The 20,096-nt window shown below is 40.9% G+C and overlaps 1 protein-coding gene across 2 annotated transcripts in view; it reads left to right on the top strand.

Moving 5' to 3' along the window:
* Positions 1-20,096, top strand: part of CSMD1 (CUB and Sushi multiple domains 1) — a 2,045,798-nt gene that overhangs the window by 1,964,844 nt on the left and 60,858 nt on the right. For both annotated transcript variants that reach the window (XM_005562521.5, XM_065518732.2), the window contains exons 52-54: positions 2,106-2,279; positions 17,193-17,366; positions 19,134-19,307. In XM_005562521.5, the coding sequence (XP_005562578.3) occupies positions 2,106-2,279; positions 17,193-17,366; positions 19,134-19,307 (522 nt within the window). The remainder of the gene's footprint in view (positions 1-2,105; positions 2,280-17,192; positions 17,367-19,133; positions 19,308-20,096) is intronic.

Below are 20,096 nucleotides of genomic sequence, written 5' to 3'. Positions count from 1 at the left end.
GGTCGTGATGGACTCTCGAGCTGGACCTCCCAATTTCTGGTAGAGCTCCCCATAGAAAACACTGAGTCTGGCTGTGTCTGTCTGAACATTTGAAATAGAGCCTGGGTTGTGCTATCATATCATGGAGTAAAGACAGCTTAATTAAAAGGTCTGGGGCTTTTGGGAAGGCCCAGGTGGGAGGGGTCACTTGAGCCCAGGAGTTCCAGACAAGCCTGGACAACACAGTGAGACCCTCAGCTCTACAAAAAAATTTTTTTAAATGGCTGAGCGTGGTGGTGCCCGTGCCCCAAGCTACTTGGGAGGCTGAGCAGAAGGATCCCTTGAACCCAGGAGGTCAGGGCTGCTGCTGGGGCTACAGTTGTACCACTGCACCCTAGCCTGAGCAACAGAGCAAGACTCTCTCCATTAACAACAAAAGGGCTGGTCTTAGTGGTACATGCGTAATTTTATTTTCCTCACTTGAATTATCTCTAAAGGTTTTTCTACTTTTGATTCAATTGACTGAATATGTCCTGATTTATAATTTCATTGTTAACCCTGATCGAGCTTGCTTATGTGCAAGGGATGGCTTCTGTTTGAATCTAATGCACAAGCCTGTGCAATAGGAGCTGTATCAACCCATAACAGGGCCCAGAGACTTAGAAAATTGGCCAGTGCTCCCTAGCTCATGTCTGGCAGAACCAGGCCTGACCCTGGGTAGCCTGCAGCCAGAATCTGTGTTCTTCCTCACTGTGTTTTACTGCTTCTTATGGTTTACTGTGAATAAGGAAGGACTCAATGTTTGCCACTGCAGGCCGCAGCGAAGCACCTACACATCAGTGCTCACGTCGCACTCTTAACACTTGCTTTGAATAGCTTTTCGAACACTTTCATTCTTACCTGTTTAAAACGTATTCCACCTCTGATGATAGGTTGGGCTGGATAACCTTGTGAGTTCCTCCCTCCCCTGAGATGCTGGGATCTTCTGTGCTCAAGTGTTTATGGATCTGAAGAGCCGAGATTTCAGTGGTATAGTAAGACTGTATAATAAGGGTGACCATTAACTTATTTCCCAAACTGGAGTACTTTCATGGGTGAAAAAGGACACGATCAATAACTGTGCTGGGACAGCAGGTGTAAACATGGGGCATAGGGTCACTGCATCGATGCCCACTTAAGGCCTAGTTTGTATGCACATTTTAATTTATGGAAAGGCACCAAATGCCCTTTGTAGTCAGCATTCTTACAGAGCTCATGATCCCCACAAATTATGCAAGTAACTAAAAGAACAAACTGAGCACTGCTATTGCAGTCAGAAGTCCTAGATGTGAATATCACACTACTTTATCCCAGCTGGTTGGCTTTGGTAAAGAAAATTGGTATTCCTTATTTCCTGATAGGCTCATGAGGCTTCTAGTAATTACTACTATGTAATTCTTGGGATTGATATGGACAGAAAGGTAGAGAGATAGACTGTTTGATAAATACACTTCTGCATTTACACTTTGTATACTGTGTATTTTTTCAAGAAGGGTTCAGCTATACCTATCAGGATGAAAATAAAAACATTAATGGGTTGAGGCACAGTGGCTCATGCCTGTAATCCCAGCACTTTGGGTGGCCGGGGTGGGCAGATCACTTGAGGTCAGGAGTTTGAGACCAGCCTGGCCAACATGGGAAAACACTATCTCTACTAAAAATACAAACATTAGCCAGGCGTGGTGGCGGGCGCCTGTAGTCGCAGCTACTCAGGAGGCAGAGGCAGGAGAATCACTTGAACCTGGGAGGCAGAGGTAGCAGTGAGCCAGGATAGCACCACTGCACTCCAACCTGGTCAACAGAGTAAGACTCCATCTCAACAGCAACAACAAAAATTAATGGGTAATTGGAGAATCTAGAATGTTTTGGAATCCACTTTGAGCTTTTAGGTTTTTGTTTCAGGAGTATAAAGATGGAAAATTAAGGTTCTTAGGTGACTGGTCTATCCAGCCCTAAGCAGACATCTCTCAACCATGTTCTTAGTGAAAATTAAGACTAAAAGTAGTGTTTTTTGTTTGTTTTTGTTTTGCACAGGAGTAATCTGCATAACCGAATTGATGTTCACTTTATTGTTTTTTTCCTTCTAGTTATCTCGTGTGGAAGTCTTTCCTTTCCCCCAAATGGCAACAAGATTGGAACGCTGACAGTTTATGGGGCCACAGCTATATTTACGTGCAACACTGGCTACACACTTGTGGGATCTCATGTCAGAGAGTGCTTGGCAAATGGGCTCTGGAGTGGCACCGAAACTCGATGTCTGGGTAAATTCATCTATGTTCTGGCACTTACTTAATTCGAATAAACCTTAGAAATAGATTACAGCTGTGTAACACGGATGACTTCTTGCTATAATGCCTTAAATCCTACCTAGGGTCGAAATGCTGCACTTCCGAAAGTAATTTTTTTCTTTGGATATCTACAGGGATTTGTTTTTAACCCGAGTAATAAATGAAATATATTGTCTTATGTGCCACAGAGGCAATCTTACAAGAGTGCTGAATATACCTACACTCAAATGCCATGATGATTTTAGGACACACAAAAATGAATTTCAAAAATATTGTACATTTTATGTTTTTAAAAATTCTTTAATTATGTCAATGAATTGAAGTTATATTCATCCAAATTGACATAAGTACAGTGAATTATTTAAAGTATTCCATGTCTACAATAATTTGATCTTCTTTTTTTATAACTTAAAATATTCTGCATAATTTTAAAAAATGGATTGAAAAATGTTTCCACTGGAAGATGCTTTGAATAAATGTATGAAAAATCTTGAATAAGCTGTTTAAAGCACCACTGTTACTAAAGAGTGATCTTAGTAGGTCTCCTGGTCATTTGTAAAATACCTTACCTGCCTTTGGTTCTTCTGAACCTTCTCCATGTTCTTCTTCTTCTTCTTCTTTTTTTTTTTTTTAATCACTCGAAGCCATAGAAACTGGAAGCTTTAAGCTTCTGAATCTCATGGGCTAGGATCACTTCAGGAACTAAGCCAGGCCCAGTAAACTTCAAATAGCAAAACCTGTTCTTCTTTTCATTTGGGAGAATCTGAAGAAACAGGATGAAAGGAAGGTAGTGACCCTAGAGAAAAACCAGCCACCAAAAAGAGGTTGTCACACTTGTCTGTGAAACATTAGCTACTTATTTAAAACTACTGCAGGACTTACATGAATGCCGCTTGGTTTCTTCACTCTTTCTCGCTCTCTCTAGTGTATTATTGAATATATTTTGTGCATTATATATTATTGAACACAGTTATATATATGAGTGTGTGTAGATGTGTCTGTCGTTGGATGTCCTCATTACAGTTTTCAGTAGACGATGACATTTCCTTCGACTATGTATGCTTCTTCATGTAGAGAGTCACAAGTCCTTCTGGGAGTTTCCATGCATTCCTAAATATCCTTCTGAAATTGGCTGGCTATGGAACAGCACTCTCCTTTAGGCAGCTTTGGTGTGGACTAGCTCTTCTGTCTGGAGCTTGGTCCTCTTGAGGAATCAAGTCCTACCAGGAGGGAACTAGGTGGTCCAAGACACTTATGTCTAACAGTATGTACCACATCTCTGTTAGTAATTGTAAACATGAAAATTAATAGCAACTTACACTTGATTGCTGCTCTACTGCTTACAAACATCCCTAATCTCATCATTTTGGTCATTACCACTTCAGGATGCAGGAAAGGCCTTCATTGTTGCTTTGGGAGTTTAAGTGACACATTCGGTTTACATAACTGTTAAATGATGGGTCAGCTTGGGGCTTATTGATCCCTGATAAGCCTTTATCTATCTTGTGTTATTCCTCTGTCTGAAAGTTAAGGCTTTGGAGTAGAAAGGATGGGATACATGTTGAATAGCTGGCTGCCTGGAGATGCCCCCAAACATGCCTCAGTGCTATGCAATACATTTTAGAAGCTTTTGAAAGATGATTTGCTTATAAATGAGTCTATTTGCTCAGAGGAAAATAAGGAAGAAGAGAAATGCCCAGGTTATAATATATAAAACATTTGTGTTGTAGATAGTTGATACAGCATATAAGGAATAATAAAATTGGAAGAGATATAGAGTAGTTAAAGGGAAAAAATACAAAAAAGATTAGAAATGACACATAAATGTGTAAATACTAATGGATAAACCATGGGTAATTCGTTTAGCACAAACATTTTGAAAGTTAATAAATATAGTTTTGCAGCTACCACTAACTGGAAGGGTTGAGATTCATAATGTGTGAAGCATGGTAATGAAGCACATCCCTTTACCAAAGACATCTTTTGTGGAGGGGTGACAGCATATGGAACTCGGCAAAAATATATGTCCACAAGAAACCATAAAGTTGTATGTGAGACTCAGAGGAAAATAGGGATGAGTGAGTAAAAAGATAGGAGAACAGAGATGATACTGCTTGAGTAGATTATATGACTCTAGGATAGATGAAGGGAACAGAGGCTGCAATCCTAAATGTACACAAATATTTAATAGAGTAGCAATTGGATACCTCCATAATCCAAATATCAACTAGGTGCCATATTTGGAGACAATGATTATAAATGATGATATTTATTGATGAGTTAAAATGCACATGGCATTTGTGAGATTTATCTGATTAGAACATACAGTAAGTGCTTATTCCTTTGACCTGCAGATAAAAAAGAAAGCATAGAGAAGTGAAGAATTTGCCCAACATGGTAAAATCGAGAATACTATCATGCTAATCCAGACCAATAAGGAAGAGTGTGTTGTGTTAACTAGAAGCGAAATGAGCTCTGGAACCTGGATTAGTCCCATCTGGAGGTGCATGCAAGGGGCAGGTGCAAGGGTCTTTGTGCCTTAGTTCTGTCTGGTTAATTGTGTCCTTCATCCTGTACTGCCAGGATGCTGATGTGCTCTCACCTATCAGTCTTGCTATTGCTTTTCTTCCATCTCTTAACTTGTTATTGAATTAACCCTTTCCCTGTTTCCATGACTATGGCCCTTTTGAAAATCACTCTGGGTTTCCACCAAGCTAAATGTCCTTGAGTAAACTTCAAGTTCATCTGGAGTAAACCCCGTGCCAGGGTAAACGAGATAGCTGTAGTGGGGAAATGACTGGTACTACAGAGGCAGTTGGTAAGGATATATTTCTTTAAATTCTGAAAACAATCTATATAATCATAACTTTAACACTAAAAAAGATGACCCCTTGACAAAACAAAACATCCCCCAAAACTATGACTGTGAAAAACCAGGCCGGGCCCTATGGCTCATGCCTGTAATCCTAGCACTTTGGGAGGCCGAGGCGGGCGGATCATGAGGTCAGGAGATCAAGACTATCCTGGCTAACATGGTGAAACCCCATCTCTACTAAAGATACAAAAAATTAGCTGGGTGCGGTGACAGGCGCCTGTAGTCGCAGCTACTTGGGAGGCTGAGGCAGGAGAACGGTGGGAACCCAGGAGGTGGAGCTTGCAGTGAGCTGACATCGCGCCACTGCACTCCAGCCTGGGCAACAGAGCGAGAGTCCATCTCAAAAAAAAGAAAAAAGAAACAACAACAACAACAACAAATCACCCAATCGGGAAAAAATGGGAAATTACCCAAACAAACAGAAACAGCTACACCAGATTTTCTACAAGAAATTCAATTTTCAAGCAAAACAACTGTCCCAGGACATATTGAAGAGAATGAAATGCGTTTTTAAAGAGAGTGTCTTGAGAAACAAATCCATCACAAATTGGAAATGATGTGAAGTGTTAGGAACCCCAAGAAGGCTGCCTTGATTATGCTTAAAACAAGAACCAAATTCATTCTTGAAGCTGGTATGAAAATGGATGATTATTCAGTTGTTTGGGTTTTTTTTTTTGTTTTTTTTTTTTTTCATTCAGAAGCTGGGTCTTCCTAAATTGCCCAGGCTGGTCTCAAATTCCTGGGCTCAAGCAATCCTCCCGCCTTAGACTCCCAAAGTGCTGGGATTATAGGCAGACATTTTTAAAATCAGAAACTGGCACCCTCCAAAGCTAAGAAGCTTATAAAAGAGAACTTCAGAGTTCTCAATGAAGTTGTGTCTCCTGCCCAGGAGAATTTCATCTGAACCAGCTGAGGGGACTAAAAATCACACTGCTGAGTTACTGGCAGTATTCTTGGTGAGACATTATGAAAAGGAAGAACCCTAGAGGGAAACTCATATCTAGTGTGATTGTTCACACAACAGGAAAAGAAGCTAGCTGTCCAAAACCATGAATTGACTTGATGATATACAGAGCAGATACCCCAGCATATTCATCATAAGTAACTTAGGAAATGTATTTTCACAAAGAACTAATAAAGTTTCACAAGACACCATGTGAGTTTGGATCCATTTTTTTTCTGTTTAATATTGTTATGAGATGGGTATTTGTAAGTACTATTCGGAAATGGTGTTTCGGAATCAAAAATTTTTATTCCTATCTTCAATTAGGGCATAATAATGATTCTAGTTGAAAGAGTGAAAATAATATTGGATGATGGATTCAGGATCTCAAATTCTCATGATAGGCCAAACAAACGAATATAATCAAAATTAATGTAAAATTTTTCTCAGAGTAAAAATAATTTCAATGTATATGATGACAGAAAGTTCTGAGTTCATAGTATACAGGCAGGGAACTTGGGAGTTTGGGTAAGAGCAGGCTCATGTGCAATAAGTGCTCCCACGCGATGCTCAGGCTGAATCTTATTAATAAGATTCCTCCCATCCTCTGTTTGCCCAGGAATCCCATATCCAGAATCATGACTTCAGTTTTTTAATAGTTTAAGTGGGCTCTTGAGGAATTGCTATGTATCTGTGGGGATGGATCTGGTACCTATGATCTTTGAGGACTATTTGGATTTTTTTTTTTTTTTTCCTGAGATGGAATCTCACTCAGTTGCCCAGGCTGGAGTGTGGTGGTGTGATCTCAGCTCACTGCAACCTCCCCCTCCTGGGTTCAAGCAATTCTCCTGCCTCACCCTCCGGAGTAGCTGGGATTACAGGCACCCGCCACCACACCCAGCTAATTTTTAGCATTTTTAGTAGAGATGGGATTTTACTATGTTGGCCAGGCTGGTCTGGAACTCCTGACTTTGGGTGATCCGCCCACCTCAACCTCCCAAAGTGCTGGGATTACAGGCATGAGGCACCACACCAGGCTGGAAAATTTTTGATATTACTTTGACAGAGAGAAAAGTAAGGTCATTCGTAACTATTTTCACATATTTAAAATATTAACAGGTGAAAGATGGAAGAAACTAGTTGTGGGAAGTTGTTTTCCCTATCAGTGCTAGCCCTGACTGAGGGGTAGAGTCAGCATGAAGACCGTGCTGAGATCGACACATTTTAATCAGGAATATGTGGGTGGGAAAAAAGAAACAAACATAAAGTTAATTGTGTGTATCTGCCAAGGCAAGGCCTAGGTTGAAGCAGACATCACATGTGCATACTTCCAATTGCACATGGGTTTGTAATAGCAGTGTATTTGTCTGTTCTCACGCTGCTAAGAAAGACATACCTGAGACTGGGTAATGTATAAAGGAAAGGGGTTTAATGAACTCACAGTTCCACCTGGCTGGGGAGGCTTCACAATCATGGTGGAAGGTAAAGGAGAAGCAAAGGCACATCTTACATGGTGGCAGGCAAGAGAGCTTGTGCAGGGGAACTCCCTTTATAAAACCACCAGATCTCACGAGACTTACTCACTACCACGAGAAGAGAAACACCTGCCCCCATGATTCAATTATCTCCTCCTGGCCCCACCCTTGACAACTGGGGATTATTACAATTTAAGGTGAGATTTGGGTGGGGACACAGTGAAACCATATCAAGCAGGCACTGTGTACAGAGAAAGAGAGCTTTTGGAATCAGTGTAAAAAATCCCCACATCCCCCTTCATTTGTGTATTTTTAAACAAGTGGATCTTCCCAACAAGGCAACAAAGACTTTATGCAAAAGGCAGGGTCCACTTTGGTTCTTTAGATTAAATTCCCTTGGGCTGTATAGCCTAGATCCACTATCTTTTCCATCCTTGTGCAAAATTTTTTAACAAAAACATTTTTTTTTCCAAATTCTGGCTGAGATATTTTGTAGCTTATTTCTGGGGCTACTAGAAAGAATACTGTTTCCTGAGATTGTGCTTCAGTTTCGTGTGCAACATGACTCATACTTCTGGCATACTAGTTGTTTCCAGTGACTTCCAACATGGGAGAATATGCCGGAATCCTTTTTGAGTATTGCAGCTGGAGTGGCTAAGCACGGGAATGGATGAGCTTTGACAGACTGAGTCTTGAGAATGTCAACTCTAGGAGAGCTGTAGTTAAGGAAAGGAAAGATGATTTTCTATGTCTAATATTCAAGAACTCAATCCATGCTGTGTTTTAGGTCCCTAGTCTAGATTCTAAGAAGAACCCTTGAGAGAATATGGAGTGTGCATGTAAATATCATTATAAATATATTTTGAGCAAAGTAATGCACAGGTGCATCAGAATACACTATTATAAAATTTAGCCCACCCTTCATCAACACGATCACTCCTGCATTATTACTCGGATCTCCCAGAGTTCTGTAAATTGCCAAGGATCTGCTCTAATTTGCCAACTGTGCTGTGTAACGCTACACCCCTCCCCAGGTCACAGAATTACACACTGAGAATGTGGACCTGGTATTCACTCTCTCAGGCACCTGCTAATCCACCCGGGAAGTTTATAATCTACTTGATCCCTTAATTATTTTCTCCTGTTTATCTTCCCTGTGGTAGTTTGCTTAAACCAACAGAGAACACACAAACTAGAAAGAGGTTATAGTTTGTGGTCTAGGTTTCCTGTCACAGAATCCCACATTCATATTTTGAAAACATTTACATCATTTAGACGTTTCAGCACATAAGAATCTATCCTCTCTGCACTGTGTTACCTCTTCAATCTCTAGTATTCAAGATATAAGTGATAGATTGAGCTATTTCCCACATAAAGGACATTATCATTTTTTATTAGATTGTTTTGCTATTGTTTGAAATAAGTTTGCATTTACTGCACTATTATAACCATGAGGAGGTGAATCGTTCTGTAAATACAATATCATGGTTATTTATATGGCTAAAATAGCTAGATGACATGATTTAAAATACTGTTTTTAGACTGTAGTTGTTCATAGTTCTTAGATAATCAAATTTAAATATATTCTTCAATTGCCTTGTATTTTGGAAAGATCCACATAAAATATTTAGTAAAACAACTGGTTATGATAATGCTTATATCAGAGCAGAAAGGTAATATTAGAGCATAAAGATTAGCACCGCCTCCCCTGCCCCCCACTCCCCGCATCTTTGCCGTACCATCTTAAGTGTAAAATATGTTCTGTATGTTAGTCAGGAAAACTCCCTATACTAGTCCTCAGATTTTCCAAATGCATTGTCAGTGGCTAGGGAATAAATAGCAAATTCTCAGCTGTGGGTTTTTCTGTCATATTTCTGAATAGTACTTAATGATATTTTTTCTTTTCCTCAAGAACTATTGTGCAGCATTCAGAGGTTAATAAGATATGGTTCTTCTTTTATGAAATCTATACTCTAAGTAATAAATAAGGTAAATACCAAGTAGCATTAATAAAAAGTTGAGAATAGGCAGGGCACTGTGGCTCATGCCTGTAAGTGGAGTGGGAGTGTGAGGTGGGAGTCTGAGGTGGGCGGATCACGAGGTCAGGAGTTCGAGACCAGCCTGGCCAACATAGCAAAACCCCACCTCTACTAAAAATACAAAAAATTAGCTGGACGTAGTGGTGGGCACCTGTAATCCCAGCTACTTGGGAGGCTGAGGGAGGAGAATCGCATGAACCCGGGAGGTGGAGGTTGCAGTGGGCCGAGATCATGCCATTGCACTCCAGCCTGAGTGACAGAGCAAAATTTCATCTCACAAAAAAAAAAGAAAAAAAAAAAGTTGGGAATAAAATAATGGCAAAAGGGAGATATAGGCAAAGTACTTGAGAAATCCAGGTGAGAGTGGGAGCAACCTAGAGGCTGATAGAAGAGTAGATGTGGGGGAAACCACCCTGATTTTGGTGCAATTCCAGCAAGCAGGCGTGGGGTAAAGCCATTCCAGAAAGCAAGAGCTGCGAACGTGGTGTCAACAGCATAGATGTGGAATAAGGCCCAAGGAAGTCAGACTTGCCTGAAACAAGCAGGTACTGGGGTCGGGTCGAACTCTTGACAGCCGCATGGTCACAAGAGCCTGGACTGATAGGGCCACAAGGTGGTGGAAAAGATCTGATTACTCTGACACCCACTCTAGAGCAGGCTTTGAGCTGAGTCCCGACGCACAGAGCATGGTGCTGCACTCAGAACTCACAGTCCAATAGGGGAAGTGCATAGGTAGGAAAAATTAGAATGCCATCTGCTAAATCCCAAACAAAACACAGTAGAAAACTAGGAGGCTGGGTGTTGTAAATAGGCAGCACCAAAGGTAGGCTCTCGTATTGTAGGACAAACCTGAAGTAAGGGAGATCCTTGCCTCTTGTATGAATGGGCAGCTCTTCCTTTGGGGTTTGTGGAAGATGTGCACCTGCGGTGGATTTGGACTGAGGTTTGAGGGACTACATTCGTGCCTACATGTGCCTACTACATGTGACACTGGCAGGCAAAACTGCGGAGGAAGCTTTAGGACGATGAGGGAAGAAGGTGGAAATGTGGTATATTCAGGAACTACATTGAGACAAGGAACAGATGGAAGATTACTGAAAGCCCCAAAGACAGTCCAAACACGGCCCTGGTTTGAGGTTTTCTTCAAACCAAATAGGTTTTAAAAAGCTGTCATTCACTAAGATGTGTGAAGCAGAGATTTGATCAAATGGATTTGTGGCAGAGGACTCGGGCCCGTGTTTGATGCTATCACGAACAGTACAGAGTGCTGTAGGCTCTGCAAGGCCAATACCTCCATGTTGAACGAATTCCACACACTGTGATACCATGCACATCTATGCATGGGCTAAGTCGGTCAGCATTGCCCCTAGAAATTGCACTTGGAGGGGAAAAAAATAACACCTCATTTATCAATATCCAAATGTGTTTCTTTAGCATATGCAGATCTAGAGACTTAAATATGTCTGTTGATGTGTACTGCTAATAATAGTTTTTCCTGCTTGTAAGTGAATCTGATCCACCTGACATTTTGTGACCATTTGTTAATACTCAAGAAAAGTTTGCAAATTGGCTTTGGAATCTACTGCCCAAATAACTCTGACTTTAGCCCAAAGACCGTGTTACTGCACAGAATGGATAGACTAAAGCATATTGTATTCTCCTACAGGCACGGGATATTTGTATGTATTTTATTTTCACCAATAAGTACCAATAATCACAAAGCAAATACTGAGGTTGAATATTTGGCTTATAGATTTTCTGAAAATGGATTCCATTCTAATCCCCGGACCAATATTTAGTATTTGTACTGCTACAAACCTGCACATTGAAGAGGTGACCTTCAAGTAGGATCCTCTAGGGGAAAAAGTGCATATGTGGGAGACCTAGTGAGAGGGGAGAGATCCTGCGTTTCCAATGGAAGGATCTGATTCCTCCCCAAAGAATGCTGGGCTCCAGGTCTGTCCTCTGTCATGGGAGACATTGTGGCCACATTCCCACTGGTATACGGGGTTTCTGCAGGAGAAGTGAAACAGTGGAACTTTATTACATTTCCAAATCAGGGAACCCATTTCTAAAATCACACAGGTCTAGGTACTTGTCGGAGACTCTCACCTGCTGTACTTGCATTTGAGGTGTTCACTCGTTGCATGTATTATGATGTTAAGGTAAATCTGCTAACGAGTACCTCAGGTATCTTCGAGGGTCCACCTTGTGTTAGTCACTCAGAAAGTCACCACTAACAATCAGTGTGGTGGTTTTAGGTTGCAAACCGCATGACTCCTTTCAGTATCAAAAGCAAGTGCTGCAAAAACAGTGCGGATAGCATAGCTAACAAAGACAAATCCTGTCCACCAATAAGATTCCTCATCTAAAACACAGCTTGGTAGAACCACATTCCAGAAAACATAGGTCACCCGGGGGGGCACGCTGGAGCTCTGAAAGAACCAGTTTCTGAATGTTCACTCTACTGGAAACAAACAGACAAAACAAGCTTTTGTTCTCTCAGCAAGGTTTTTTGTAACTTACACTAAAAGACCTGTGCAGTGGAATTGAGATGGAACTCTAGAAACAAAGGCTTTGAGAGGCTGTCCTTGCGGAGGCCCCTGCTCTCCTGTGTTAAACTGTGTAAACGGCAGGTGTGCGGTGTCCCCTGGTCTAAGTGTGGGCCACACTGTGTGGGTGTTAATGGAGTGAGTGGTTTCCCCTGTGTCTGTCCCTAACGAACCTCAGACTAAACTGACCTCACAGAGGGAATTCAGCCCCTTTCTGCCCTCCTGAGTGCTGTGGCACAAATGTAGTTTGCAGGCAAACCTTGACCAATCAAGAAAGTAGGCCTTTCCTCCTTCTCGAGCCTTCTTCCTGACATTTTGCTTGCGACATACTCTATTTCTTTGCTATGAAAATGGACTCAATATTCCATCCATCTTGCTACCAGTCTCTGTGCTTTGTTCAAACGTTTGGTAGATTTTATTTCTTTCAAATCCAATTTTAGAGAAAGATTGTTAAAAAAAAAAAACTCACCTTTTTTCTATTTGAGACATTTTAACCAAAATATAATAGCAGTTTATAATTACAAACAGTAACAAAACTTTTGTCAGACACAGAATAGAGTAGACTGAAAAACTAGTGATTTTCAAAGCTTAGGGTACAGAAACTCTTTGTAACGCAGGAAAGACGTCGAGATTCCTAGGACCCACCCAGTGTACTGCAGAGTCCATACATATAACACCTCAGTGGTTCTGAGGTTTCATGGTATTATTATTATTATTGCATTTATTATTTTTTGAGACAGTCTTGCTCTGTCATCCAGGCTGGAATGCAGTGGTACAATCTCAGCTCACTGCAACTTGCGCCTCCCGGGTTCAAGCAATTCCTCTGCCTCAGCCTCCCAAGCAGCTGGGACTACAGGCATGTGCCACCTCGATTGGCTAATTTTTGTATTTTTAGTAGAGATGGGCTTTCACTATGTTGGCCAGGCTGGTCTTGAACTCCTGACCTCAGGTGATTCACCTACCTCAGCCCCTCAAAGTGCTGTGATTACAGGTGTGAGCCACTGCGCCTGGCCACAGTATTCTTATTCCAATGACATGTTTTGTAGTATAGTGCGGAAAACAGAGTTACCGGAGCAGACCATTGCATTCTTGGTTCTGTCACTGGTTCTCTCAACAGTTTTAAGCAGTTGGTGAATTACCCCGTCCACAGTTGTACCTGTCCTCAGCATGGAGAAAATGAAGAATTAAAATGTAAAATTCGTAAAGTGTGGTAGTAATTGAATTGTTAATTCATGCTTGAGCTAAAAGAAAATGCAGCAATTCCATGAGGATATATTTACATTATCTATCTATATACGTTGGATTAAAAATCATATGAATTTGGCCGGGCACAGTGGCTCATGCCTGTAATCCCAGCACTTTGGGAGGCCAAGATCACAAGGTCAGGAGATCGAGACCATCCTGGCTAACAAGGTGAAACCCCGTCTCTACTAAAAACACAAAAATTAGCTGCTGGGCGTGGTGGTGGGCACCTGCAGTCCCAGCTACTTGGGAGGCTAAGGCAGGAGAATGGCGTGAACCCAGGAGGTGGAGCTTGCAGTGAGCCAAGATCATGTCACTGCACTCCAACCTGGGCAACAGAGCGAGACTGCCCAGTGGTGAGGTTATTCTATTTCTATTCATTTAAACAAGTACTCAGTGAGTGACTAATGTGTTAGAGACACTGCAGAGAAGCATGAACATATTACATTTCATTCTGATGAAAGAGAGAGAGGCTTTCTAGGTTTTGTGTAGATGACTCAAAACCAAGACTACATTAAGGATATTAAAATAAAAAGTAACTCACATACAAAGATATAGAATAATACTATCATAGACTAATAGAATCTTAAATTTAAAATAGAGCTCAAAATTCATTAAGTTCAAATTTCTCCTAATGCAATTTTCCCTTCCTCAACATATTGACACGATATCACTGAGATTTGGGTTAAATAGTATTCTGTGAGTGAAATTGTGTGGTTATCCTCTAGTTGTAATAACCTACAATTGGTCTAAGATTTTGAATGTTTTAAAACAGAATTAACTGATGGCTGGGCAGTGAAAATAAGTGAAAACCAGATTGCTATCTCCTTGTTTCAAAATAGGAAGCCACATTGAAGAAATAATTGTTCCATATTAGCAAGCTTAGATACTAGGCAATCCTGCTGATATGTAACTTTTTTTTTCATCAGGCAAGGAGGTAAAATGCAATGTTTTTGAAGGACATCCTCTGTTTTCTTTAGGCATTTGGTGCCAATTCCTCAGAGAACTGAAATGACAATGTGTCAGAGAGGAGTTGCTGTTGGGAATCTTTATTTACAATCCTGGCTGTCAGGCTTCCTGCCTGATTTCTAGAGTACACAGGTGCTTCCTTGACCATTACAAGTACTTGTTTGCCAGGTTCCCAAAGAAGACTGCAACTTCAAACTATGTGTACTTATGAAAAACTCAGTTTAGAAAAATAGTAAGGCTTCAAAGGAGTCATGTTTCTCTAAGTCAAGAATGAGGCCTGAACAGATTATCTAAAATGAGAGGGGCTCTATTAAAATGCACCCCTCTTCACGTCGCTGTTACCTTTGGTCCCAAGTCCCCTCCTCTTGGAGTAGTTCCAGGCTTCAGAAGTAATCCCAAAAGGAATTGTTGGTGTCATTTTATTGTGTGTTTCTAGAAACTGGCTATTCTATGCCTCACCTCAGAAATGGTTGGGATCTCTTGTGCTGGGCTGATTGGCTCCTCTGGCTCTCACCAGTCCTCGTCTCCCTGTCTCTAGGATTGGAATGATGACTCCATCTCCCCCATGCACGACAGAGCATGTTATGCAAAGGACAGTGTCTGGAAAGGGGGAACCTTCAGAGCCAATGTCCTCTGTGCCTTTGGTAACACTTGCGGCTTCAGGGGGTCTCTCTTCAAAATATGGACAACATTCACCCTCATCCATCTTCTCTGCTTGTATCAAGTCTCATGTGTGGGAGTGATTGGGACAGATCCCCAGAACTGACTTATCGATCTGATTGACTGGAATACCTGCCAATGCACTAAAATTAGCCAAATCTAGCCTGGCTTTTTGTGATCTAATCTCTTCTACGAGTTGAGGCAGAGATCAGATTCTCTTCTCTCTCTTTCCTCTGCAATGTTACCTTGCTAATAATAAATTTGTTCTCCAAAATAGGAGAACACAATGTTTCTAAACTTTATCTTAAGCAGAAATACAGATTATGATTTTAAATTTCCCTAGAAGGGTATACTTAATCCCAAAGGAGTATGACAACAATTTTGCAATTTCTGAAATCTGGGTGTGCAGGAACTTGTGTGGAGCATCATTGGCTGTGTTCCCTGTTGGAGAAATAAGTGGGCAGGGAAAATCTCCACCTTGATATTCTGCATGGACCCCAGGCTTCTGTAGCTGTTTCCCTATCATAAGTTCCTTTCTATAACTTCAAAGATAAATATTGACTATTACTTTGAGAATAGGTGTACTCTCACTTTATTGCAAAATTCCTCTTAAACCAATTGTTTGTCTGATTTATTCTTTATTTTCCTGTGAATTAAGCAAAATAAATGTTGATGCAACTATAGGACAGTGACAAAGATGATTATTTAGGAACTCACAGCGAATGTTTTCCTCTTCTTGCGAATCCAAACCCCAGGTGTAACAGGTCCCGTTCATGTAAGTTACCCTTAAGCCTTTGTATTTTGTTGATTTAATAAGAATACCCTTTCCATATATGTGAGGAAGGGAGAGAGAGAACAGAAGAAGTTGGAGGAAAGAAGGAAAAGTGAGAGCAGTAAAGAGGCAGAAGGAGACGGAAGAGAAGCTAATAAAATGGTTAGTTGTGGTGGTTCACACCTGTCATGTCAGCCCTTTGGGAGGCTGAGGCAGGAGGATTGCTTAAGCTCAGGGATTGAAGACCAGCCTAAACAACATAATGAGACCCCATCTCTACTACTACTACTACTACTACTACTACTACTAGTACTGCTGATAATAATAATAAACTACTCGGGTATGGTGGCACGTACCTCTAGTCCCAACTCCTCAGGAGGCTCAAGCCAAAGGATGACTTGAACCCAAGAGTTTGTGGCTGCAGTGAGCCGTGATGATGCCACTGCATTCCAGCCTGGGTGACAAAGCAAGACCCTGTCTAAAAAAAAAAAAAAAAAAAAAAAGGTGGGAGGGAGTGGAATAATGTCAGAAGATCTTTCTCCATGTGGAAGCTCTGCTACTAAAGCTCTTTCAATGCCATGTTTGTCAATTGTTTTACTGTCTACGTGGACATTCTGTCTCCCCTTAAGTAAAGACGCCTGCCCCGATCTTGCCCTTCTTCCTGTTCTTTCACTGTGCTCCTGGATAAGCCCTGCCACCTGTTAGTTTGAATCGTCAGCTGTGCGTGCTCCTGTTTTCCCAAGCCCACACTAACTTCAGCACATCTGTCCCTCAAACTCTACACTTCTCTTTTCAACTGATTCTGGGCCATTTTTACCCAGACATCGACTCACTCGTAACTCAGATTTTCATAATTCAAGTTGAACTTATTCTCTGATCCCTTTCTTTCCACTTGGAATTTCACAGGTAATTTGATTTTTGATTTTCTACTGTGTCAGATTAGAAGCCCTCCTCACCAATCTCCTAACTACCCATAATCAATACGTTAAGAAGCCCTGTTCATGCTAATTCCAAGAATTCCTTCTTTACTTTTTGCTTTGATTTGAAAATAGTATAACAAGGTAAATAACAGAATACAGGTAAGCAAAATAAGTGAAATGAATAGATGGGAAAATCACAACTAGGAAAATACAAACCATTTCATATTAGAAATACTACTTATTTTATCTACGATTTCTGAAAAAAATGATAAAAAGAAGAAAAACTATTTAGAAGTATGCATATAGATGTGAAGAGAAAGATTTCAGTAAGTTATGCCTTTAATACTGTTATTGACTTGATAATAAAACTAAGTTATGAAGGTACTACTTTTATAAATGACAAACACTCTAAATTTTAAAATTGGTTTTATGCTTTTAGCTGGCCACTGCGGTTCCCCAGACCCAATTGTGAATGGTCACATTAGTGGAGATGGTTTCAGTTACAGAGACACTGTGGTTTACCAGTGCAATCCTGGTTTCCGGCTCGTGGGAACTTCCGTGAGGATATGCCTGCAAGACCATAAGTGGTCTGGACAAACGCCTGTCTGTGTCCGTAAGTGCACTCTTTGTGGATGAATTCATCAGATGCTTCCTTTTGCCACAGTGTCTTTGGTTATTAGGTCACAATACACACCTGTTTAATCTTCACTGTGAAACGGAACAGCAAACTTTCGGTTTTGCCTGTGCAAAGAAAGAGAATGGGAGAGCTGTCATGTGCACGCGTTCCTTTCTTTGGATCTCCTTCCCATTTTCTTTCCTTCAAACTCCTTTTCCTGACTCCACATTTAATTTGCTTATTAATTCATTTTCAATGGATCCCTGGCTAATAGTGTCATGGATTCCTCCTCCCTGATATTATCACAGGATAAACTGGGTGGAGAGAAAAGCTGATTGTAGGAGGGTGGAGGTGCAGGGTCTGGGGTCTGCTGGGCAGCTTTGCAGTCTTAGAAACAGCGCCACTCCCTGCCTCATCCATGTTACGTGTATTTTTGTCATTGTTTCGTCAAGAATATAGGGAGTTTTGTAAGCATTCTTTCTTTTACTTGAAAGAGGTAAAACTGGCCAGGCACAGTGGCTCACGACTGTAATCCCAGCACTTTGGGAGGCCAAGGCGGGTGGATCACCTGAGGTCAGGAGTTCAAGACCACCACCCTGGCCAATATGGCAAAACCCCATTTGTACTAAAACTATAAAAATTAGCCTGGCATAGTGGCGGCACCTGTAATCTCAGCTACTAGGAGGGGCTGAGGCAGGAGAACTGCTTAAACCCTGGAGATGGAGGTTGCAGTGAGCAGAGATCGCGCCGCTGCCCCCCAGCCTGGGCGACAAGCAAGACTCTGTTTTCCAAACAAAAAAAAAAAAAAAAAAGAAAGATGTAAAATTACATGTAATGAATGATCAATGTTGAACTACATAACTTCAGAGATAAATATTGACTATTTTTAGAGTAATATACTCTCACTTTATTGTCCAATTTTCCTTAAACCAATTGTTTTTCTAAAATATTGTGTATTTTCCTTTGAATTAGACAAAAGAAATGTTAATAAAACAGTGACAAGGATTATATGTAATAGTGCTGTGAAAATGTACAAAGTTCAAGGGTTAAAGCTTTACTTAGAGGAAAAAACATTGTTGACAAGATAAATGGGGAAGAAAACACCAGTTTTATGACTGTAGTGTGTTTCTTTTGAAAGGGCGAATGATGGATAGCTCTCCCTGATCTGTCTTGCTGTTATCTGGGTCATGACATAATGACAGTTCCCTGCATTTCAAAGGATCATATGACAGAGATTCTCAACAAAATAGGACCTGAGTGTGCTTAGTTATTTTGCTAATTTCATGATGTGTAAATTGATATTGCAATAATTTATACATGGACAATTTAAAGTATCAAACAAATCCCCATACTGTCTCAAAAGGAGGGCTTCGCAAACTCAGCTGGTGTGTATGGAGAAAATATTCAAAACTCATGATTAATACAAGAATTTTTAGCATCTCTTGTTTTTCACTGCTTCATTTTTAAAGCATTTGGTATTCTGTCATGATTCAAGAGAGAAGTAATAATTATGATGATGAAGAAAGTGCATTTGGCAGGTGTTTGTTATTTTCCACAATTATATTAAAAGCCTGTAGGGTCAGCCTGTGGTTCTAGCTCCCAATATTCCCTTCCGAATATAAATGCCATCTGTAAACTGCCTGATTAGTGGAAAACCTTCAGTCCATACAGTTAGCATGCCTGCATGTTTCTTAGTAAATGATCCCAAGTGAAGGTGATGACCTGTTCGATATTTAACAATGGCGTTGACCTGTCTCTCTACAGCCATCACATGTGGTCACCCTGGAAACCCTGCCCATGGATTCACTAATGGCAGCGAGTTCAACCTGAATGACGTCGTGAATTTCACCTGTAACATGGGCTATTTGCTGCAGGGCGCGTCTCGAGCCCAGTGTCGGAGCAACGGCCAGTGGAGTAGCCCTCTGCCCACGTGTCGAGGTAGGAAAAGCATCCAGGAATGAGCCCTTTGCTCTGGGAGTGTTGTAGGCTGCCCAGTAACACCAAAGAGGCTGTCTCCATGAATCCAGGGCGATGCATAAAGAGTTCTGCAAACTCTCACCATTCAGGTGTGAAAGCATTTCCGAGAGTAAGCACCAAGCTTTCCGTGGCTTTCTCCTGTCTGTGGCCAGATGTTCAATCACGAAAATCTGGAATTCTCTCCTTTAAAGATAACTCATCTTCCATTCCTCTTTTTATTCATTCATTTACACGTTTATTTCTACCCTGTATAGTTAGCACTGGGGGGGCCGTTATGCTTCTAATTTTATGAATGTCTTTACGAAGCTCCTACTGTTTTTAATTTTCAGTTATTTATTTTTTGATTCATTTCTTTAAACATAGTCACAGAGACCTGGACTTAATCTGAGCTTCCAAGACAATTCTGTTCTGTCTTTTTGCCTTTCTAGATGTTTGAGCTCATAATGTTTAAGATTTCATTTCAACTACTTTCCATTAAACATCTCTCTTACTGATGGTGCCTTGTACTTTAGTGTGAAGGGCAAGTATTTTTTTATGGTAGTAAGATGAAATTAAAGCCAGGAACGTATCAATGTCTCTTTCTCTGACGAGAACCTCTCTTAACTTAGGGCTCCCACAGGAGCTATCTTCAAATAAGCTGATAGCAGAGTGGGAACCCAAGTCATTTAAAAAATGATTAGAGGTTGTATAGAAGTTGGCTACTCAACTGCAGAGTTCTGGCTCAGGTCTAACTTGGAGGGCTTGGTGTAA

The sequence above is a fragment of the Macaca fascicularis genome, chromosome 8, assembly GCF_037993035.2.
Source record: "Macaca fascicularis isolate 582-1 chromosome 8, T2T-MFA8v1.1".
Classification (NCBI taxonomy): domain Eukaryota; kingdom Metazoa; phylum Chordata; class Mammalia; order Primates; family Cercopithecidae; genus Macaca; species Macaca fascicularis.
The sequence above is the reverse complement of the archived record's forward strand: the minus strand, read 5'-3'. Positions and strand labels throughout refer to the sequence as shown.